Source organism: Halictus rubicundus, chromosome 2 (assembly GCF_050948215.1).
Source record: "Halictus rubicundus isolate RS-2024b chromosome 2, iyHalRubi1_principal, whole genome shotgun sequence".
Lineage (NCBI taxonomy): Eukaryota > Metazoa > Arthropoda > Insecta > Hymenoptera > Halictidae > Halictus > Halictus rubicundus.
The window spans coordinates 9,620,610-9,646,191 of record NC_135150.1 but is presented as its reverse complement, the minus strand read 5'-3'; the positions used below and the strand labels follow the sequence as shown (position 1 = coordinate 9,646,191).

At 37.8% G+C, this 25,582-nt stretch overlaps 1 protein-coding gene across 3 annotated transcripts in view; it reads right to left on the bottom strand.

The window, feature by feature from the left end:
- Nucleotides 1-14,162: 14,162 nt before the first annotated feature.
- The window catches only part of LOC143365176 (uncharacterized), a 31,773-nt gene continuing 20,353 nt past the window's right edge, over nt 14,163-25,582 (bottom strand). For 2 of the 3 annotated variants that reach the window (XM_076805101.1, XM_076805103.1), the window contains 6 exons: nt 24,327-24,962; nt 17,246-18,372; nt 17,102-17,172; nt 16,212-16,380; nt 15,889-16,137; nt 14,163-15,310 (listed from right to left, as the gene is read on the bottom strand). In XM_076805101.1, coding sequence (XP_076661216.1) covers nt 14,228-15,310; nt 15,889-16,137; nt 16,212-16,380; nt 17,102-17,172; nt 17,246-18,372; nt 24,327-24,962 — 3,335 coding nt within the window. In that variant the 3' untranslated portion in view covers nt 14,163-14,227. The remainder of the gene's footprint in view (nt 15,311-15,888; nt 16,138-16,211; nt 16,381-17,101; nt 17,173-17,245; nt 18,373-24,326; nt 24,963-25,582) is intronic. The other variant, XM_076805102.1, reaches the window with a different exon arrangement.

Here is a 25,582-nt window from a genome sequence, read left to right as displayed (position 1 = left end):
GGAACGCTCCGACACGAGCGGGGGAAGTGCACGGGTCCCCCCTGCTCCTCCGCCTTCACCGGTTACAGGAGGCCCACCAACTGGCACTCTGTAACCTTACCCGTAGTTTCCAGCAGCAGCAGCAGCATTACGATAAACACCGCCTTGCTTGGGTACCCGCTATCGGCTCCCGCGTTCTGCGTCGCAGTCACGAGCTGTCCGACAAGGCAGCCTTCCGCAACGCCAAGCTGCTGGAAAAATACACAGGGCCGTTCACGATCCAGCGTCGAATTTCGCCTGTGATATTCGACCTCAGGGATGCCGCCGGGAGATTAAGCCGGCATATCCACGTGCGAGACCTCAGGCCGTATCACTCCCGGGAACCAAACACCGGACGACTGACACAACAATCTCAATCGGCCGACCGAGCGATGACACCGACTAGAGGGCCAAGGGGCCCAGCGACGCCAGACCAGCTGCGCAGCACTCTCACCGATCACGACGAGGAACCAGACAACTGTCCAGCTCTCAGTCGTCTCCCGGCTAGCACCAGAGATGGACCTCGCCTACGAAGCATTTCTCGCCCTCTTGGGAGAGGGATACCGACAACACGGGATCTTCGACCCCGAGGAGGCCCTCAGCCCTCCGATGCAGCCTCCAGGGGCACGACGGCTCACCCGGCCGCGGCTAATAACGCCAGCCGCCAGAACAGCCCGATGGGGTTACACCCCCGCCGGGGTCCGACGACCCGCAGCTATACCAACGCCCGCACCACCGGCAAGGCCTCCGCCGGGCCAACCACCGGCCCCCAGGAGGACACTCGTCATCAGCCCCCGGCCCCAGCCGGTGGCCGGAGGCGCTCGTCGACGGACCACCACCACGCCAGCCCCACCCCGGGTGCCACCAGTGTATGCCGCCGGCGCACGCCCGCCGGCCGGATCCAGGGTGAGGCAGCCACCAGCGACCGCCGACCACGGGCAACCTCCGGCCCTTCGAGCCGCCTGGAAGGCGCTCCTCCGACGGCGCGGCGACCAGGCCGCCCGCGGAAACCTGCGCCAACAACAGGAGCAGGAACGACAACCGGCGCTGCCAGCAGTTACCTCGCCGGCCGATGTACCGGAACCGGAGCCAACAACGACCTCCGTCGTCATTGGGGAATCCTCGCCACCCGGACCACCGGCCACCGAGGAACCGGGACCAGTAGGACCACCGCAGCCGATCCCGCTCGAGCCCAACGTGGCCCACCGGCTCAACCAGACCAGCGACGGCCTACTGATTTGGTGCCCGGTGGGCCGGAAGAGGTACCGGGTCACCCACGCCGGGACGCGCCGGAGCTTCCGGCTCAACCCGGCCACAGGCAAGATATCGCTCGAGACGCCGCCACGCCCCTATGTAAGCCAACCTTCGTTTCCTAACCGTGTCCCGCGAACCGTACCGCTGCGCCTCCGAAGGAAGGGGGGGGTGCAACGAGGCGTATATGTCTCTCGGGGTAACACCCGAGCCCAGGTCTTCTCGCAGCCGCGCGGAAACGTGCAAGTTACGGTATACTACCGAGCGAGCGCGAAGTAGCGTCGGGATCGGTCGACACGTACGTGGGTATACGTCCCTTACGCGGAGAACCGAGACCGCGAGCAAGCCCTGGGAGGCAGTCGATCGGCGGCTGTCCTTGTCAGCACACCGTCGCTTCGACACTCCTGCCCGACCTCCCCACCACCTGGTCCTGCTCCCGAATCCTGTTCTCCGGCCCTCCGATCCGCGATCACGCTCCGCGCTCCGCGAGCTGAGTTGTCGACCGGCCGCAGCAGCGTGAGGAGCTCGTCCAGCGGTATACTACCGAGGTCGAGTAACCACGCCGGCAACGGGTGGTACGTTCTAGGTATACGTCTGTGCGTACGACCCGTGCCGCGGTTGATCGGGGACGGCAGACGGAGCGTTCCGCCGATCCGGAGACGAGATTCCCTGCACCCCGCGAGCTCAGCTGACGCAGGAACGTCTTATCCACTATTCATCTGCTGAGCCGTGGTGGAAACGAACATCGTACCGCCGGGACCAAGAGAACGGGCGCCGTCGGGTCTCCCCGCCGAACGCCCGACGGACGAGCATATCGCGCTCTCACTCGCGCCGCGAACAGGCGCCTCGCTCGCCCCGCGCTCCGCGGACCATCGCCCTGACGCGCTCCAGACCGAACCGCGCACCGACTGGTCTTCCTGCCGTTGTCCACCGGTGGACAAACGCCACGCCGCGACACTCCGGACCACCGATACCGGTACCAGTACCGGAGATACCGACGCTCCGCGTATAGATTAGGTTAAGCTCGCGTTACTAGGAAATAATTGCGTTAGATTTAGGTGTTCTTTCAATTCGCGTCATTACCGGGCGTCCACGCTCACGATTTCTTTTGTTTTCTTTTGTAACCAGACCGGCCGAGAGACAGGCTCCCGCCGTGAACCCGTCGCCGGACCAACGGGGAATCCGGGCGACCGGAATTAAGAATAAAGTATTACTGTTTTTTTTTTCACTTTAATTAAGCGTTCCTCATTTAGTCACCTTGTCCTCCCTCCCCAAAGAACCCTGGCCGCTGAGCCAATCCGGGGAGGGCTCGCACGCCTCGCAGCGCTTCCCGCAACGAGGCGTGTACCGTTACATGGCGCCCGAACAGGGACCAGAAAAGCAGTGATAGTGGACTCCCGATATAGCAATTAGTTCATAATTAGGTTTAAGATCCGTGCACCGCGTATTGTCTCGCGAGGTTAGGTTTTAGGGGAAACCGTACCCCAAATTACCGCGCGTAGTATCCTGAGAAGATAGTTTTGTTCAGGGGAAACCTCCGACCCCCGCTTCACCGGATACCCAGATCGTCTCCGCGTTCTAGGAAACTACGTAGCCCGGCCCGATAACCACCGTCAACACGAAGCAGTGATATCCTGCTTTGATTCTTGAAGATGAAGGTCTCCTGGATTTACCGCCTCTCGAAAGAGCAGTTGAAGCAGGAGCTTCGCGACCTCGGGAGCGGTACCAGCGGCACGGTAGTGCAACTCCGGCAGCGTTTAGTCGCTTAAGTCCGTAGAAATCCGGAGGCGTACGCGGACAAGCCCGTGGATGAGCCGGGCTATAAGGAAGAGGTCGACTCTGTGTCGTATATCCTATATATCCTATACCTCGTCTGTGCTTGTACAAAAAAGACCTTAAATTACTGGTCGTTACCATGTGCGATGACACGGTTACCGAATTATATATTATATAACACGGTTACGGATTACCGCGTAATCCACATTACATGTAAACGTTTATATTTTTATATTGTACTTTAATATAATTATTTTATTTAAGAATCAACAATGAATAAATAAAGACAGTGTAATGAAAAGTCGTATCTACGTATATAATTATTGAGCCCTCAATTTTTCCCGAACGTTCGACTTGTCGTTGAGTTATACTTCTAAGTTTCGAAATTTTTTCCAATTTTCCCGTCACCTCTTTTACTACCATATTAGCCTAATAGAAAATTCGATTTTCGCAAAATTTTGGAAAATTTGGACTTATCATTGACTTATACTACTGAATTTTGTGCCACCTCCTTCGATATCATATTCTCCTAATACAAAGTTCAACTTTCGACATTTTCGAGAATTTATGCAATTTTCGGATTTCTACTAGGAGAACATAATAGCAAAAGAGGTGGCATGAAATTTCGTGCTTTTCGAAATTTTTCGGATTTTTCGGATTTCTACTAGGAGACCATTGTAGCAATAGAGGCGGCACCTCGTGCGACCCCTTTTACTATCATAGTCTCCTAATACAACACTTCATTTTCTCTAAAACACTTCATTTTTTCAAAAATGTTGCTGTTCCCGAAATTTTCTAAGACATTAATTTAATTCTAATATCGAATATTCATGTCCAAGGTGGAGAAAGAAGAACACATAAAACAAAATAAGAATACGAGTTGTTTTGTGTGAGACACGAAACCCCATATGGTATTGGTCTACTGCTATACCTCGTCTGTGATACTAACGCAGGCCTGTCGAACCCAGTGTCGCCAGATGAGGGGAGGAAGCACGAATTGAGGGGAAAAAGTTACCCTCTCTCTTTCTCTCTGAAAGAACTGGAGTATGCACGACAGAGACGAAACGCGTCGGATACTTGGGGAATAGCGCGGTACAAGGAGAAATTATAGTAGGGGAACAAGTTTTGAGCCAGCGACACTGATCCAACCCGCGCACAGTGCGGACAAATCGCCTGTTTTCGGCACTTCTCGTAGTTCGGTTATTAATGCATATATAGAGGAAATTTTTTACAGACAATTATATTTACCAATATAGTTTATAATTTAAAAAAAAAAAATTTATTATTAAAAATTAACAAATTTATTTTTAAAAACTAACAAGTTTAGAACAAAATTAATAATAAATGAACCATATGTAAAATTAACCCTAATAAACTTAAACAAATTATAATACTAGTGAATAAAATGATTAAACTCAACAAAATGCTATCCGAGCATGCTGCTGCTGATTCGCTATCCGAGTCATTCTCAGTACTTTGATTGCGACTCAAAATCATTGACTCTCGTGATCTTGCACACATTTCGATCTATCCTTACATTCTTATTACTTTTTCAATAGTTATAAAACATATATTAAAAACAAATTAAAAATACAAATTAAAAATTATTGCAAAATTGTATTATGCATAAAAATGATTATTATATGATTATTATTAACAATTTCCATCCTAATACGGATGTCTTGCAAAAGAAATGTATTTCATATCGTGATATACACGAATATTGAACTTTCCCAGTAAATTCCCCACTGTAATTGTGGCGAACAAATGGCAAAATTTTTTACAACCAAATTTGTTTATAAATGTATACTTCTTGTTAATTATTCACAGAAAATGAAATTTAATAATATAACTAATACATTTAAAAAGAAAATAACAAATTTTTCACGATAGATCCTAAAGGAAAGGTATGGACACTTCTTAAAAAGTTTATAAAATTGAGAGTCGCAAAAAGTCGCAGACAAAACTATGAAATTCTTAAACTATAATAAGTAATGTATCCGAATATGCATGAATCTCAGGATATATTTTGCCGTTTTTGTTTTATGTAAATTTGAAGTTTTATATGCAATTAACAAATAAAACCACCGTTGAAAAGGGCCTAGCCGAATAAGATGGTCAAAACTGCCCTTAGACGTTTTTCAATAATTAATGAACCATTCGAAAGCTGACCAAGAAAAACCCCTCTGAGCCAAATTTCAACCCCCTATCTTGCTCGTGAGGGTAGTTACAGGGTAAATTAGATTTTGAGCTTTTCCGTGCATTTTCCGCACTCTGATGCTTCCCAAAATTCTGAAAAAAATGTGACATATTTTGGACCCTAAGGCGGATTTTTCAGAATTTTTTCAGATTTTTTGGATGCAAACTGTGGTCGTAAAAAATGAAAAACCTCAAAAAAATCGGAAAAATGCAGGTTTCTCAAAAATATGAAAACATGCTATTGAGCTGTTTAGTGCCCCAATAAAGTACCATAACAGGCAGTGTCCTCAATTTTTTTTAGATTTTTTGTTGTGGGAAGTCTTTGTCAAAAACAAGAAAAACCGAATTTTTTCGACGTTTCTGCTATTAGGAGGAAAGTTATACTTGTTGATTTTATCGCAAGTATATATTAAGTCATTTTTAACGTTATTACATTGAAACAAGTAAGCGTTTGACCTCAGAAATATTTTTTAAGAGAAAAATAAATTCTATTTCGTGCGATATATACCAGAATGTTCGCAACGTTTACAACATCGCCGGTTGGCCGAGCAGTCAAGGTGTCGGACTACGGAGCGGAAACGCTGGGTTCGAATCCCGTCGAGGGGAAAGTTTTTTTTTCCATACATCATCTTTATTTTTTCAATTTTTTATTACATGGTTTATTCATGTGATTTTTAAAATATTTTTTTAATGTTTTACAAATATTTAAGAAACATTTTTGAGTAAAATATATGTAAATATAGTTTTAGAGTATCTATCACTTCCTCGATTCTCTAATTGTATATGATCTTCATTACGGTCCTCTCTAACATTCTTAATATTAAAATTCATTAATCTGGTTTCTAAGCCTTGCGTCTTCATAAATTAGGGAGAAAATGAGAAGAATTCTGAATAAATAACACGCAGCAAAGTATTTGTTTTTGTCAAATTGAAAGAAAAGGGCTACATACTACCACTATTTTTAAAGTGAGGTATCAAGTACACATAAGCCTTAGCCATTCCTCTTTATTGTAACGTACATGAGGATGTATTTCCGTTTATAGTTACTTGATTGAAAACCATCATGAAGAGGGGAGACTTTTGTATTGTCGACAGAGGTTTTCGAGATGTTACATCTCATTTAACAGGTCTTGGTTTCAGAGTTCTCATGCCTGCTTTAAAAGGTAATCGTTCTCAACTTTCGACGAAAGAGTCGAATTATTCCCGAAAAGTCACGAAAATTCATTGGTTTGTAGAGGCAATGTATAGTATACAAGGTCAAAAGTACCAGCTTCTACACAAACAAGTAGACAACGAAACCTTTCCAAAAATTGGACATAATTGGAACTGCAAAACGACTCCACTTCAAACAGTATCCTCGGTAGATACTCTGGATTTTCCGGAAATGACAGAAGTAGATTTAACAATTCTTTTCACGGAATCTTACCAATTTTCGCAAGCAATTTCTATATCTGGCGGAAATCGTGGACGAACACAATAATATAAATATTAATTTATTGCCTAATCCAAGAAAATAATATCATTAAATTCGAAGTCAAATCGGAGTAATATAAATAAAAGTTAGTTAAAAATGTTACCTCAATATTTTTTGAAAACATTTAAAAAATATTGTTAAAATCACATGAATAAATTATATAAGAAATTGAAAAAATAAAGATGATGTATGGAAAAAAAAAACTTTCCCCTCGACGGGATTCGAACCCAGCGTTTCCGCTCTGTAGTCCGACACCTTGACTGCTCGGCCAACCGGCGATGTTGTAAACGTTGCGAACATTCTGGTATATATCGCACGAAATAGAATTTATTTTTCTCTTAAAACATATTTCTGAGGTCAAACACTTACTTGTTTCAATGTAATAACGTTAAAAATGACTTAATATATACTTGCGATAAAATCAACAAGTGTAACTTTCCTCCTAATAGCAGAAACGTCGAAAAAATTCGGTTTTTCTTGTTTTTGACAAAGACTTCCCACAACAAAAAATCTAAAAAAAATTGAGGACACTGCCTGTTATGGTACTTTATTGGGGCACTAAACAGCTCAATAGCATGTTTTCATATTTTTGAGAAACCTGCATTTTTCCGATTTTTTTGAGGTTTTTCATTTTTTACGACCACAGTTTGCATCCAAAAAATCTGAGAAAATTCTCAAAAATCCGCCTTAGGGTCCAAAATATGTCACATTTTTTTCAGAATTTTGGGAAGCATCAGAGAGCGGAAAATTCACGGAAAAGCTCAAAATCTAATTTACCCTGTAACTACCCTCACGAGCAAGATAGGGGGTTGAAATTTGGCTCAGAGGGGTTTTTCTTGGTCAGCTTTCGAATGGTTCATTAATTATTGAAAAACGTCTAAGGGCAGTTTTGACCATCTTATTCGGCTAGGCCCTTTGTACAAAAAATAAATCTACTTTATTAAATGTATAAAGAATGCATATTCCTTGGTAAGAACTTTCCATTACACAGAATTATTATTGCACACTCATTTACAGTTAACATAACATTTTTCGATTTTTGGCACTTTAGAGAGTGCCTCCATGGCCAAATTTTTTTACAAAAATCTAAATTTGGTTACTAATACATATGCAATGGTAATTAGTCACAAAAAATTAAATTTAACAATAAAATTAATAAGTTGAAAAAAAAATTATTTTTATGCATAAAAAAAATTGTTAAATGATTTTTAAATGAATAATAATATGCATTTCCTGCTAATAAAGAGTTCTGCCAAAGGAAATTTCCGTGCATCGTTAAATAAAAATGTAGTGAGATGTGCCGACTTGTCCGTGTTACGGTGAAATGGCTGGTTTCGCGAAAGAACGCCGTATTTTACTTTCGCGATTGAATACTTGAAGATTTCGGGAATTCGAAGTTGCTTTTTATTTTGAAAGTTGGATCGGCGAGACGTGCCGTAGCAGAGGTGATCGTCGACTGCCGGGTACACGAGTTTGGGGTCTTATATATTAATGGGTAATCTTGTTTGGGGTACAAAGGTTTGGGACTGTTTCATGGTTCAAAGTGTTGGGTGCTGAATCGGTTGTGGACTTGGGCCTGGTGACGTGTTGCGAGGGTTGTTGTCTTGGCCTTATCGGGCCGTGACATCCGCACTGTGCCGCGGCCCGCAGGCAACAGTTGGCCCGCTCTCCCACTTCTTCATTCCGCTATGGTGGGAAGTGACGTTCCCCCATTATTTGTCACGGTCGTATCGCCAGATGCGCATGACATTTGTTTCTATCGCGGGCCTATTCTTACCGTTATTATAACACAAGAAGGAGCCTGTGGGGGAACGGATAGATTGATGGTGGGGACCGTGTGGCCCGCGTCGAAGAAGAAATTGGACTGGCCTGTACTAACGCATCTGCAGGTTATCGCCACCGATTTCAAGAACAAACCTTCATTTGTTTACGTTCCACTTCCATTTTGTCGGAAATTGCAGCGTGACCACAAAGAAGAATAGAATGTATCAATATTGGTGCCTTGATGTCGCAAAATCGTAATATACAACCGAAAAATACCGATATTTCATAGTAAATATACCAGTATTTCGGTATTTCGGTTGCAATAACGGTTATGAAGGTTTATCAGTATACCGATACGAGTCCCTAGGTTAAAACCTTCTTTCCTTATGTCGAAGATTCGCCCTATCGCGTAAAGTCATTAGATTTTCTCCTGCACATTTAGTTTCTGGACCAATAACATTTCCAATAATCTCATGATGTATTTCATTTTTGATATGGATGAAGGCGTTTCAGATATTTCAAGGTCACCTTAACTTCTTTAAATGGAATAGCCTTACCTTTTGTATCGCCAATCGATAGAGTACAGTAAAATCTCGTTGTATGTCAGTCCCGCCGTTCTTTTTACTGACATTCATACGAAATCGGTGGTTCTCGCCGAGAATCCCACACGCACGCTGAAAACCTAAGAGTCATACCGTTTGAAAGTCATAAGAAACCTATAACATACAAACGCGACTAACGTTCAAACGGAAGGAATATCCGTCTCCGATATAATGTTGCACGGAGAAGCGGACAGCGAAGCTCGATATTGAAAATTATTTCAATAATATATCTCATTAACTTTTAGGTTTAGAACATATGAAGGTCATTACATTCTTACGCTGAATTTTTAATAATTAATAATAATTAATATTTAATTATTAATTAATAATAATGTTTAATATTACAAAATTAATCTTTGAACTGAAGACAACATTATTATAATAGACTAAACCTTCTAGATTACCATTAAAAAATTAAATACAATTGAATAAATAATTTCTGAGATAAAAATGTTTTAATATCAGTAGACAAACGTTGCAAAAATCTGTATTTTATCATTTAATTTAAAATAAAATGATAATTTGAACTACATCTTTCAATTTTATTACCTTGGAATGAAAAAATAAATCACAAGAAGAGTGGAAAGCGGAAATATTCTAATAAACACATATTTTCGAATTTTCAAACGAGTAAATCAATTATTTTTTTCTCGGGTGACAGATGGCAATATCAATGATACACTGATAAATACAAAGTCAGCTGTATGCTTTACTAAACAATATGTAACATTGTTACATGGTATAAAGGATATACAACAGCACATTATGAAATATACAATATATCACGTTGTTTGAGTTGTATAAAAATATATACAGCACTCTTTCAATAAACATTGAAGTATAATAAGACTACAATGAGCTAACGTAAATGAGGCACAGATTATCACATGATTGTAGTTTGGTGCGTTTCGACTGAATGAGCGAACAAAAAGGCTTTAGCAGAGATATTAATATCCCTACAATTGTTTGTAGTATGCTTCCAATTCCAGCAGACACAATAATACCGTATATTTCTTGATGTTCGCCCATGATATAACGAAAATCTTTGACTTCTTTCGCCTTTGTGTTGTACGTTTAAATTACACAGACATCAATAAATACTTATATAGAAAACACGAATATTTTCATTGTCATTTGCGTTAAGATATGTTTACTGTTGAGATCAATACGTACGACTTTGAAACGTCAACGTGGTGTATAATTATTTTGTATAAAAATTATCTGCATCATAGTGCACCCTAACACTTTACATCATAACATAAACGTGGCAGTATCAAAATGTTCTTACTTTAAATGTCCAAAAGAATTACAGTTGGACGTCGTTTATATTATTTCCGCAATAATAGAGAGACAAACTTTGCTTCGATAAATAATTTATCAAATAATCAGACTAGACTCTAAACATCGCAAGGAAATGATCGGAAATAAATATTTCATTCGGATATTACTAATATAATAGATAAAATAATAATATTCTTATCTAATATTTACAACCATTTTGTAATACCGATTATAGTTTTTATATCCAGGTACATTGCATGCCGAATTCTTATATTCGATACAGTCGATTTGAATTAAACTTACATTACCATATAAATTGTCGTATAGCCTATTCCCATGATAAAAAATAGCATGTACCGTCGCTCACAAAAGTAATCGTAGATATGGATAGATCTATTCGTTTTAATTTTAGTAATTTTTTAATAGTAGCCTTATATAATACACTGTGTTGCATAACTATAGCGTCACTTGCATTTTTCAGATTTTTGAACTATGAAAGAAAATTCAGGAAACCCCAGTGTGCGTGATATGAGAAAGAATGATAAATAACGAACATCGTGTATAAAAAATATTGAAGTTATCTACGTATACAAGATGATCGGTAACTGGTGGTGCAACTGAATTTGAAAATTCGCCGATCACGTGTGCTATTATAATAAATAGGAATCGTCTGACGCGTCTGTTCATGATTATACTTCTTATAAAAAAAAGCTAGCGAACTTGACGCATTTTCAAAGTCAATTTTGTTGAAAACAAAGCCTTGTATGAAAAAATTTTATTGTATATTTTCAACTTATTTTTTTATGTAGAATCATCCCCTTTCCGGTTGTACCATCAGTTACCGATCACCCTGTATATCGAAGTGAAAGCGAGAAACATTTTAGGATCGGTGCAAAACTATAACACCACCTTTATTTTTAACAAACTTCATTTTAGTAATTATTTCATTTCATTTTAGTAAATTCATTTTAGACATTAATAAAATTGGGAGCTGGTATTATAATCGATATTCTTCATTTAATGTTGTTTCCTAAATTATTTTTTTCTACGTGAATAAAATTCAATCTAGAGGACACTAGACAGCACAGTCGCCTGACCAGCACCGCACCGCCGTCGACGTATATTATTATTTCGTATATTTACGACGTACAGTGACTCCCAAAAATATTCGGACACTAGCTATAACTACCTTTACGACTTGATAATTCGTTTGTTAATAAAGCAATCGTCCCAGGAATTGTTTCTAGCAATAAAAGATCTATTAATGTTGATAAACATAAATAATTTATTTGAAAAATGTACATAAATTCCGTAATAAAAATTAGTAAAAGAAATAATGTACCACGGGTATTTTTTTCGTTGATAAATGGTTTCTTTCTAGCTACTCTTCCATTGTAACCAGCTTGCCTCAGCACTCTCCGAACTGTTTCGGCTGAAAAATTTTTGGAGCTTTCTCCTAATAGCTCACTAACTAGTTCTGGAGCACTTAAGCGCGGATTTTTTTTCACTTTCCGAATAATTTTGCTTTTCTCCCTCTTACATAAGAGACTTGGTCTTCCAGTTTGCGGAATAGAATCAATGCGATTCTCAATATAAAATCGTCGACAGATATCTGCAGCAGTACTCTTACTTATACGAAGCATTGCACTAATTTCGCGATAGGTTTTTCCTTTTTCTCGATGAAAAATTACAAGCTGTCGCACATCGAAACTCGTATTCTTTCCTTTGCGACCCATTTTGAACGAATTCACGTTTACTACTGACAGTAGTGAGGTGGCATGGACATCTAATGGTCCACGAGATTCTGTTTGTAAACAAACGTTTTCCCGTTCTTGGGATATCGCGTCCCAAGAAGGCGATTGCCAGAGAAATATAATACGTGTCCGAATATTTTTGTGAGCCACAAATGGTCCATTATTTTGTTTAATAATTTTTATTATGAAACGTATATATATTTTTCAAATAAATTATATATGTTTATCATCCTTAATAAATGTTTTATTGCTAGAAACAATTTCCAGGGCGATTGCTTTATCAACAAACGAATTATTAAATCATAAAGTTAGTTATACCTAGTGTCCGAATATTTATGGGAGTCACTGTATCGTTAGCAGACTAAACAAATTAGCTGGTGAACAAAATGCAGCGAGGTGAACCTGGCGGTGCGGCGATTGTAATATACATTAATTTTATTAACACTAGAACTGGAACCAGTCAAAATGACTTGTGGATGATTTTTTCTTTCACGATTAGTGAAACTATGAGAAAACGTTTTCACGAGAAATTGTTTAATATATCTCTTCTTTGGAGTACATGTTACCATAAAAATCGTATGAAACCTTAGCAAATTCAATCATGCTGTTATTATAAAGGGATAAGTCTAAGTCACGTTTAGGGCTCGGTAGTTCTAGTGTTAACATATATACGTATACACATACGTAGTTTTACTACAATTTTACTGGAGAGATGAAAAGAAAATTTCAGAAGCACGCGGGTCGTGTCTTCTATTTTTCACATCAATGTGCGGATATGTCGCACAAATATAATTTTCATTTGGACCTATTCTGAAAAAAATTTCCATCCTCGACCATGGTTACTAACAGCTAAAAATTATTTCCATTATCCATTATAGAATTGTTGTCATTTAAAAATTCTTCATTTTAGTCGTTTTTTGCGGCGGTTACGATTGTCTCTCGTATACCGTACGAACGGCACATCTAGCAACCGGCAAAACATTCTCGCCGAGAATGTCCCTTCTGTCAAGGCGATACGGAGGCGTTCCGATGCTGTGCTGTTGCCGGTAGGTGTGCGCGTTTTCGTTAAAACTACATCAAAACTACACCAAAACGTCGATGGCGGTGCAGTGCTGTCTAGTGTACCTTAATTCATACTAGAAGGCAGTGATGGGATATTGGACGGGTTTTTTCTGCACATGCGCGACGATTTTAGGATCAGTCAAATCAAAGTTTTGCTAAAATTAAAAAAAAATTACGTACCGGATTAGTCACGTGACATTGTGACACATGCACGACAGGGACGAAGTGCGTCACGTGACCGGGCTATGGCGGAAGCGTGGAGGAATAGCGTGATAGAACGGGAAATTAGAGTGGGGAAACAAGTCTTGATCTGGCGACTATGGTTCAATATCCCATCGCTGCTGGAAGGGACCTTTTAAAAGAAACTAAAGTATTTTGCAAACGTAATTTTGGTAGAGGAACACTTATGGTATGTATGTTATAACAATTTATGTTGTAATTTTGTAAATACAACCTTAATGGTCAACTTTCATATAACATTTTTTTCTTATTTTCATGCGTACAGTACGCTGACAATGTTTGTCCGGGAAAATCTCAAACACCCTCTATAGATGTTTAAAATTCTTGAAAATTTTAGTGCTGCTGTAGTTATGCTTCACAGTATATACGAATTGTCTACGATTATGGTGACAGTGGCTCCAATGATGGACGATTTAATCCGAAAGGAGACCGATGCGTCCGTCATCGGCCGAATCGTCCGATATCAGAGCCATTGTGACCTTAGCCTACTGATTACCAAAATGTCAAATTGATGTTAAACAGTGTAATAGACGTTTTCAATTAGAACTAATACCTTTATCAGAGTACCCATGAGACACCCGGGTAGAGCAAAAATACCCGGATATCTCATGAGACAGGCGAGTACATACCAGTGTCGTCAGATGAGGGGTGGGAGCACGAATTGAGGGGAAAAAGTTACCCACATGTAAGTTACCCTCTATTTGCAATTACACGATGTTCTACCGTATGAAGAAACCGCGGACATATAACACATGCCAAAACGAATCGTGTACATTGAGCTACTTTAAATGAGGTATTGTACACTCTCAAGAAAGTTTCTTCAATTTTGGCATTTTTTTCGGGCATCGCCGTACATGAAGGTTCCAGTGTTTTTGTTGACATTGTCCGTCGCAATAAAAAACCATCTCGCAACCAAGACACTTGAATTTAGGTCCTGTGGTCCCGCAATTTGAGCAAACTAAATTATGCAAGCTGTTGGGGCTACCATTCACCTTGCCCAAGTGCGGTGTCTCACACTTCCTGAATTCGTGTCCAGCAATAGTCTTAGTCATTTGAGGAGGTAAAATAATCTTTTGTGGTGTCGAAGAGTCGACAGCTGTCATTTGTAACCGATTATCGCTGGTTGAACCTGGTTGCGTAAAATCGTTGGCTCTCGCGACAAGATTCAATCGGTCAAACAAATAATTTTGCATCCGCTGATACTTTGTACTTCTCTGATGAATATCCTCAGAAAATCCGGAATCGTGTAATTGATTATTTACGTGTAAAATCTCGGTTTTACTAGAGTTACCAGGACAAGGTGTATCTGAATTGACAAGGTTTGTCATCGTTGCGTTTGACAAGTCAGTCTTTCGTACATTGCACGCTAGGTCACGTTGCTTACCTAAGGAAGCTGCTGCAACAACTGCAGCAGCAGCTGCTGCTGCTACTACGTCAGGAATCATTCTGTTTCTAGAGAGTTGATTGGTTGTGGCGTATCCAGGCAGAATTGGTCCAGATAGAGTTTGTTGCGATGAAGGCAAAGGTGTAGGTGGAAAATAGAGCGATGGTAGGCCTGGTACACCTACATTGTTCCCGTTCATGTTCCCGTTGATGGTCCCGTTGATGGTCCCGTTGATGGTCCCGTTGATGGTCCCTCGAAGGCGATCAGGAGGTAAAGCAGATGGTTGTTGTAGATTGTTTGTTATAGGTGGCGAATACTTCAATATAGGTTCTTGTTGTAGAGGTGGGTAACGTTTATCTGGATGTTGCATTGGTCGAAGGCCTTCTTGCATAGGGAAATGATACCCTGCCAATGATGGTGGATGTAGCCGAGAATGATATGGATAGGGACCATACGAACAGATTGCTGGATGGTAGTTGAGAGCTGCATTGTTGTAGGGATCCATCTAGTAATTCAGAAAATTATGTATTGACATAGTGTATAACACAGATACAATTACTAAATCACAAATTTTTACATAAGATTGAATCACAGATGACATCTATTTTTCCTGTTTAACTACAGTCTATAATCAACGTTGCATATGTTTTGTACATTGTCTACTCTATGGTTGTTAATTATCTACAATTCAACCTAACACTAAAATATTATTTTACAGGCTTCTAACCAAAATTTCATTTATTTAATAAATAAAAACTAATGCATAAAAATAAAATTTCATTTGTAAATCAGAATTAATTCTTTTAGTGAAAATAAAAAAGTCATTTAAATGGCACCTTGGATAAACTATTTGTTATTTCTTATTTGCAAATAAAATTTAATTTCTTATTTGTAAATTACAATTAATTTTATTATTTAAATAATGTATCTAGACTTGTCCAAATAACAAATAATTTATTTCTTTTGTTATTTGAACATCCAGATAACAAATAAGATTCTATTCACATAAGTATTTAAATAAAAATTTATTTATACTTTTGCCCAACACTGCTCATAATTTACATATAGGTTTTTTCTACTTACAGTATAGTTATTTGGGTAATATTGATTCATTGATATAGGTGGTGGATACATGGCAGGTCGATAAGGTGGTGGAACCATTGGAACTGGTTGTGCAAGCGTCACAGATGCAAGATGTTGCAGCACTGGTTGCTGACGCTGTTGTTGGGGATGATAGTACTGCCACGTATCAGTACCAAATTGAAGGTTCGTGTTCATAATATCATTAGGTACATTAGGAGAAACTGTCTTCTGCATTTTAGGTGTAGGTACCTGTAAAGTCCCTATCAGTTATTAAAATATACAAGAGAAAAATTAATTTTACAAAGTATTAATACTATTCTTACTCGGACAGGATTTTCAATTGGTCTATTCAGCGGAAGAGCACCCACATTCTTAGACATTCGAGCTACCCAGTTACCAAGCGTTGGAAATTGTTCAGTCATGGTATAATTACTGGCGTTCTCTTGAGCAGCATCATCAGACGGCTTTTCTCTCTTATACTTTTGTTGTAGTCTATTAATCGCATTAAAAGAATTCAAGCAACTTAGATACATTTGTTTAACTATATTTCGTGTTCCTTTAAGCATAGTTATTATAAAAGCAAAGTTTATCGTGTACGAAGCTCAATTAAGTGGATATTTGTTGAACTTTTAAAAAATCAACTGTTTTACACATTCTTTAACTCAGTGGTTCTCAAACGGGCTACCACAAATACGCTGCAAAGATGCCTGCGAAGTTTTGAATTGTTTATATGTAAAAAGCCAAAGACTTAGCTACTACAAATATCCAAATATCTAAATCTAAAACAAAAAAAGAATAATCATAATAATAATAATAATAATAATAGGGTTGCCCTGAATTTTTTCAATGATTTCAGTGTACCACCAAACAAAAAAGTTTGAGAACCAATGGTATAACTCGAAGAAAAGAATAACAACTTAACAGTTTCAAACTTTGTAAAACTTTTATATAAATTTTTTTAGAAGAAAAGGTTACAAGATTTTTAATGAATTTTTTAGATATATCTTAAAAATCGTCTTAATTTTATTGAAACATTTTTTACAAACGTTTTTTTATTTTTCATATCAGTTCAGTTTCTGTGTCGTGTGTATTGTTAATGCAATGTGTTTAAATAGAGACATCGAAAATCTGAAAAGTTTCTAATAAAAAAGAAAAAAGAACAATCCTCTTTAAATAAATATGTTGTAATATATGATCAATTTTTTTCTCTTACATGATAGTTTCCTGCCTCGAAGGAGCCTCTATGAATTGGATCTGGATTGATTGATTGGAGCTCGAGGTAACCTATTTAAAAGTAATTTATAAGTAGATGTATGTAATTTACATTCGACAAAAAAATATATTTCAATGCTCGTACCTGTTGTACGTTCTGATTGTTAACTGGGCTAACTTTCGCACGTGTCTCTTTCGGACTAGGTTGGTAAGAATCGGTTCGCAAAATTTGTTTCCTATTGGTAGATTCCAATATGCTACCAGCGGAAACGGTAGCAGCTACTTCTGGTCCACTTATCACCGATCTGATAACTGGTCCAGAGTCAGGAAAGTCAATGGAATTTATTTTCTCCTCTTCGTGGATGACCAATCGGCCTGGAGAGAGCTCTCCTTGTTCCATCCCGTGCTTCTCTTCATCCTTCTTCTCTTCCGAGTGACTATCGTCGAAGAGTTGAATTATATCGTCAGAATGCTTCAAATATTTTTGGTCAAGGTGAAAATCATTCGCTTCTATTGCCAAACTGTTCTCCGTTGTTCGCTCACATTCCCCTAAGTTAGTCGAAGTCTTTTTCACAGGATCAGTTCTAATAGAATCAGCAGGAACTGTCTGATCCATTAATTCCTCGTTCACGGGCCAAATTTTGCTCTCGGTGACCCGAAACTTTCCGTCCTGACTCGACGTAATAGCCAGGCAAATTCTAGGCAAGATGGGAGGACTGTTCCTGATCTCTTCGGGTGGTATATTCTCGTAAGTAGTAGAAGATCGAGGAGATAGCTTGGGGGGTTCGGGAGAAGTCGACATTGTAGTTTTATTTTCCACAGATTCATTCTCGTTTCTATTCGACTCAGCGGAAATGAATTCGACTTTCGGTGGATATTCAGGATCATCGTCTTTATCGGGAGATGGGAATGCCGCGGACAGTTTGTTGTGCAATTTAGATAGGTTCTCGATCTGTTTTTCGTACCGGTTCATTACTTGTTTCAGTCTAGTGTTTTGCTGCGAGCTAGAATCGACAGCCATCAATTTGGCCAGATCCTCCGCTCTGCTTCTTAATTCGCACAGCTTCTGTTTCAGTCTGTTGCGACGGTACATCACTTTGCAATTGTTGTTGTTCAGAGGTTCCGGGTTTGTTCCTTTTTCGTGAAGCAAGTTACAAGGTGTTAAATTCGGATCCGATCGTAGATGAGATGATGTATTGTCTGTGATGATCTTGTAGTTCGACTCTCGGTTGGTTCCTGCTGCGACGAGGGAATCGTCACAACTTTCTGCCTCTATAAAATATAAGAAAGAAATTATTTGACATATAATAATTAGTCGATAAGGAAGATTGAAAACAACCTTGTACAGTGACGGAAAAAAAGTTTAAAGTTGACATAGTATGTACTTAGATTCGCCTAACGTAAGGCAACCCCGCGACACTATACGACATGAAACTTCTTTTGTTTTGACATCAGTTTTCAAAACCTGGCAAAACAAAGGTTAACCCTTTGCACCCCATTGGTACTGCTGCGCTGTGGCGACATTCATAGGTAACTGCCTAATAGTAACAGTAGCAATACTATTTTTATTTAGATCAGGATATAGCAAACCAATAGAAGAAACATCAATCAATCACAAACATTTGCAAATTTCTCATCTCAGAATAAAATTTTCGTTCCTCTAGAGTTTTGATTTAACAATTAGAGTTCCTTATGGCATCACAAAATGTTTAGAGATGTTAAAGATTAAAATATGTTCCACTGTAATAATATTAGAAACTTGTACACATTTGTCAATATTTCTCTTCATTCTTGTGAATACATAGATTTTTTAAGAATATTAATAATATTTATATTAGAATTAACTGGAGTTGTTTATCTGCAAGATAACGATTCCAAATACGCTTTTTGTGGAAAAAATTTAAACAAAGAATTACTAACAAACTATAAAGTACAACAGTACTAACAAAGAATTATTTTAGAAAGCAATCAAATAAATATGGTATTATACTTTTTCCACCGATATACCTATTAGAAAACTTTTAACAGAATACCAAAGAGGCTAGAAGATAACAAGTCCCACAAAGTATTAAAACATAGAATTAAACTTACTTTTGTCAACCCAGTTTTTAATTTGTTTCATTCGTTTAGGTTTAGATAAATTATTAGTTTTCTATCCGTTTGGTAGTTTTGTTTTCATTTTTTTTTTTTTTTTTTTTGTAAGATGATAATATTTATAAAATATTCATTGCTGCTTTAAAATAAAATTTCAGTTTGTAAACATTGTGGTATTGTACTTATTACATCTTAAACTTTCTTTTGTCCGTTACTGTACATAATTACAAGTCTACTAAATGGAACTATTGATAATGTTGGATAAATTATACAAAATTACAATTGACGTGCACACATCCACATCCATATCCAAAAAAAATAGAAATATATAATGGATACATATAGTGAGTACAACTAAACTTACACATTTAATTTTTGGTAAATTGAAAAATATTCTTGACAATTGACACACTTTACATGCTTTTCCCACTTTAACCATTGTTTAAATATATCTCCATCCTAATAACGTAATATTAAACAATATCAGCTTATTCACAAAAGTCTACAAAACATTAATATGCAAATGAAAACTACACTACTGTTACCATTAAAGTTGAGTTGTAAACAAAATTGTGCTACTATAACTGCCTTTGAAATTGAAAAGTGTTTTCTTTGCAAAATCGTTGTTCTTAAAAATTATATATGGAAACTGAGAAAAATTTACAAGTTCTTCCTTAATCCGTGAAGATTTGTTAAAAATTTTTACAGTTTTTTGCTAAATGATAACTTTCAATTTATAAAGATGTGTGTCTAGCAGTAGATAATTTATTAATACATATAAATAATGTGAATGCACAACATAATTATCGTTGTCAACTGAAAAAGGCATTCAAAAGGTTCCAGTTTGAATGTAACATTTACGAATAACAAACAGAAAAATATATCCAATTCTTATTAGTGTTTTGGTACAATTTCTGAACACGTACGAACCTATAATAACTAGCTCTTTAAACACTGAGTGGGATTCACAAATTCTGATTTTAAAAAGTAATTTTGGTTTAATGTACCATATGTAGAGGTGTGCGATAACCAGAAGATATCGGGAACCCGTTGGTCGGGTCGGGACGTGTCGGGTTTCCCGAAAATTTCGAGAACCCAGCCACCGTTTCTCTAACTACTCTGCAGTGCTGTATAGTAGCGTAGAAAATATGTAAATACACAGTCTCACGTTTGTTTATATGGCACTCCGAAACCATTAATATATTCATTAAAACGAATATAAATGGTTAGTGGGTGCTCGAAAGTTTCGGAAATCCCAACTCTTTCGAGAATCTAAAAATTGTCGGGTACCCGTCCCGATCCCGAAAAAATTTCGTGTTCCTGACCTGACCCGACCCGATATTTCGGGTTCACGCATACCCCTACTAATCACATATTATCCAATTACTTTGGTACAAATTCTAGTTGCGCATGGTGGAGTGATCATTTTTCCTTAGGATGAATTAAGATAGATAAATAATGTCACCTTAAAAACGAAATTGAAAAACCATGAAAAAATTATTACTGTCATGCAAGCCCATCTCAATTCCGTGCAATTTTATCAAATAATTAAACATAAAATTAATAGTCTTTAAATATATGTGTATGTAAAATGACTAATTATCTCTTTTTACATCTAAAACCGCAGTTAGGAATGAAAATTCGGGCTCGCCTAATTTTTGTGATAAGCTATAGGCGTTGAAATTTTAACATAATGTAAACTATAATATATCCGCGAACTAAATGCAGGTTATTCGATTTTAACGAATAATGTTGAGTTAAATACGTTATTAAAGTGAAGTTAATAAAAGACCAATGAAATTGAATAAACTTTATTTTTGTGTACGGATATTAACGGATATTAACTTTATTTGTGTAGGAATTGAATTGTAATGCAAAAACTATAACAATATTAGAACCGAGTGAAATAAAACATGCATTCCCAGTAAGCAAACTGCCACCATTTTGGACTAGCAGAGTCTGCTAGCAGACGCAGGTGGTAGATTTGCAGCAGATGTTGACAAAAATCACAGACGAGGTTGTCTGTAGTACAAATCTGCGACTCCTACAATTTCAGTTTCTACGATCAACTCCGTCAAGATCAAAAACGAGTCCTTGAGCGAGCCGAGTCACCCGACGTAAACAAAATATATACGTGGTAACGCGCGCGGGAAAAGTAGCGGCCTTTGGCTGCCGCAAGTTGTCAAACGCTTGTCAATTATTAATTACAGGGTCTATTTCTGTTAATTTCTTGGTTTCTGTATCTATAACTTTATTTGTTGCATTGTTTGTTGTTTTATATTTGAAACGAATAATACTACAGTGCGATAATAAACATTATTACGTTTGTTGAATGTCTATGCAACCAAACTCTTGCGGCGATTACAAGTCCGAGAATTTAGCACGGAAAATGTTACAATATCTGAAGGATAAGTTCCTGTTCTGTCAAAACCCTGTCATGTGCATTTGTTTAAGCACTAAAAGCGACTCTTTTTCATTACTTCGTAGAGAAAACAAAAACGTATGTATTGATATTTTTAGTAATTATTTACTTACAATATATGCCGAATTAGAAAAAAATACTTTAAATGCATAAAAATTTTTATAATACAAATTATGATTTATACAGGGGGCCCAGCTAAAGCAGGCCACCTAAATATATGCTTTGTTTTTTGTAACATGGAAAATGTTCATAGCAATTTGAATGGTATTAAAGTAAGGAATACTTTAAAAAGAATAAAATTAAATTAAAATTTTAAAAAAAGTACATTTGACTATACCTGTATTATGACCTTCAGATGACCTTGTACACTAGCAATGCGATAAAATTTTTGAGATGGTTTCAAAGTAATGTCCGTTGATGGCAGTACAATTTCTGATACGAATAATTACGGTTTGTGCCGCTCTCTCAATTGTCTCATGGTTATCAACATGAGATTCTATTCCTATTAAGTTAATGTAAATGTTTGTAATTTCATGTGGTATCACCATAATGGTTTCCCCCGCTCACTATTTGCGAGTAGCTGTCCAAATATTAAATCGAAAATTTCCAAACCATTGGATTAGGCGTAACGATGCTATAGCTTGGCCAGGACGGTCAACAGAACCAAACCATCTTGGTATTTTTCTTTGGGGAAAGCGAAAGGAACAAGTTTACCAACATCGACCTACTACTCTCAGACATGATGAACCGCGTAATTAATTTATGGTGATGCTCCCATCCCACTGTAGACAATAGAAAAAGCAGCACAATTTATAATTAGTTGTGCCAGACAATGTATCGCTGCCAATGGACATCACTTCGAACACTTATCTTATAGCAGTAAGATTACATATCATTTAAACAATTTCATCACATTACTAGTATTCAAGATCATCTGAAGGTCATAAACCAGGCATAGTCAAATATTCTTTTTCATTTACCACAAATTGCAATAGAGAAAAATACACATTTTCCTAATAAAAAATAAGAGTGACCTTGAAAAAACATGAAAGAAAATGACCTGACAAAAAATTATCGTAGATGGACGGCCGTCTGGCGCCAATCATGTACCATAATGGCGCAATTTTGCTTACTGGGTGTATAGGAAAAAGTTGTTCTGAATATTGGCCTTGACAACCTATCTCAACGTCATCGATAACGGCGAGGAGTTCCCTAATGTAAATAATTATCATTCTTTTAAAGATGGTAAATCAGTTGATATTTTTCAGCCTTCCAATAATGTTCAATAGGAAAAAATTTGCTTTCATGTATCAGTAATAGTACCCTATAAAGGACTAAATATTGTATTATAGTAACGAAGGCTTTACAACACTAGGTGCTTATTCAATTTAAATGTTTTCTTTCTCCGGCTATGACAGAGCTTCTTATCGACTCCACAAAATAAGGAGTCGGTTTTCACAGTCACAATACAACGAAGTTAAGCAACATTCGATTTAATTATTAAAATATTTCAATACGAATTGCAATGAACGACAAAACTTTTCTTTTAACTGATGTATAATTGCAATTATAAAGTAGGTATTCAATCTTTTAAAGTTCTTTTCATTGTAAAAAAAATATTTACCCCTGTGGTGCACGGGTTGAAAATATCATTTTAAATAACATTTTACTTTATGATTACTTCCATGCCTGTGATTACTTTTAACATAACGTTATTAAAAATAATATTTTAAAGAACATGTTATTTTATTTTATAATTCTCTGAAACAATTATTTGAGATAACTATGAAATTATTCTTCGAAATTATATTTACTGACCTGATTGTCGGGTTTGGGTCTAATTTATACTGAATATGAACTTTCGTGAATGTTATATTAAAGATTATTAATTTTGACAAATAGTGAGAAGTGTAACAGTGTACTATAGTGTAATAGTTTGTCAATAGTGTCATTATTTGCTATTCCTATTTATTCATATAAATCAATATTATTTTTATTCCTAAATAACGGTATTGAAAATGTCGGTGTGGATTAATTTATTTCAAATAGTTATTTCTTATTTTCATTCCAAATGAAATTTGCCCTGGTCTGGTCTATGGGGCCTATACAGAAAATCGTTCCTTATTTAATTTCTTGAAATTATTAATAGCTGAAACAAATTCGCTTTCTTTGTTTGCAGTAATGCTTTGCGATAAAGCGACGACCTCGTTACAACCAAAATGAACGATATTTGTTGATGAAAATGCAGGTGAACTATTTCCTATCTAGACATTGTGAGGAATTCTATCCACCCGTGCACTGGAGGGTTAATTACATAACTACAATTATTAACACACTATCGTATTTGAACACAAATTACAACAAGTGTGACCAAAATGATTCTGAAGTGTGTAAATTACTTAAAGCACAGATCAAAATAGAATTTCAATTCGAATTTCGATTTCAACCATAAACTACCCGTTAATGATTAACGATCAACATTTTAAACCAACAAACATCCATCAACGATTAAAACTTTTAATTAATACCATCGATCAACAATTAAAACTTTTAATCAATTCCATCGCTCGATAAAAGAAATGACGAAACTTCACGATTAATTAATCAAGCATTAATCCGATCTATCAAGTTAAAAATTTTAATTAAAAAAATAAAATTTTAATCAGTTAATGTTAATACCCAACACATACTGCCATACGGATCCGCTTACCCGTACGAACAACTTTCTTCAATCTCAACGGAGGCACTACCAGTTTCCCACAGCGTTTGTTCTTGCAATCGGTAGTCGAAACTATGCCTGTGCACTTGTCAGTGCACTGATTTCGCGGGGCGTTGTTATCGGCCGAGCCGGGAAACTTACTCAGAAAGTCTTTGAGGGAATCCTTCAAGCCATTCTTCTCCCTGCACTGGCTCGAGTCCGGCTCGTGCGATTTTTTCTTTCTCTTGTTTTCCTTGGCACAGTCTTTTTCCGGCTCGCAGTCGTCGTCTCTTATCTTCTTCGTTCCGCGGAAATTCGACGCATTCGAAATCTGCGGATCGACGCGTTGTTCCTTAGGAGGAGCCGAGGAGCTCGCATCGTTCCGTTTGCGAATCGACTCGTTCGATGTTGCGCCGATCGGTTTCGCTGACTCCACTTCGACAACGTCCAGATTGGCAGGCTTCGACAGAACCATCAAGGACGGACCATTTTTGCGAAACGATCGCGTTGGCAACGGGGCAGGACGAATCGGTAAAGAACGATTCGGCTGCACCGGGATCAGGTATGGTCCACGGTCCCGCAGAGCTGTTGCCAAGCTTCCGGCACTGTGCGTTTTGCTCGAGCTGTCTGCTATCATAATTTGGGGCTCTAAAATGAATTATTGAACGGCAATATGTACTAATAAATCCCGGAGAAAAAGATGGCACACACGCGTGCTATCATTAGGTTTTTACACGGGACAATATTCAATTGATGATAAAATCGGAAAATTTATTATTTTAAAATGTAAATTAAAAATGCTACCCCAGAAGCTATTCTGTCCTTGAGAAATTAAAACTAGAACTACTGACGAGGGACGCTACCCAAATGTAACACGTCGATTTTAATGAAATTTATACCGGATATAGTTTGTTGAAAAATATTTGACACGTATTTCTTGTTATCTGCAATGATCCACATCGAAGGGGTGAAAATAACCGTCAAAGTTGGGGTGAGAACCCTATTTTTGCTAACAACTCGGGAATTCGAGGGTCTAGGACTTTAATTTTTTTTCAATTTGTGCGTTTTCGGTCAAGGAAAGTAGTCACATAAAAAGATTTCAGAAAAATGTATTTTTTTAAAGAAAAAAAAATAGATATTAAAAAAAATAAGATATTTAAAAAATTCATCTTTTCTTGTAATATTTCTTGTTAATTATTTATCCATATTTATGTAACTCTGTGTACGTAATCTATGGAATACGTGTTTTTGTCATTTTTTTTCAAATA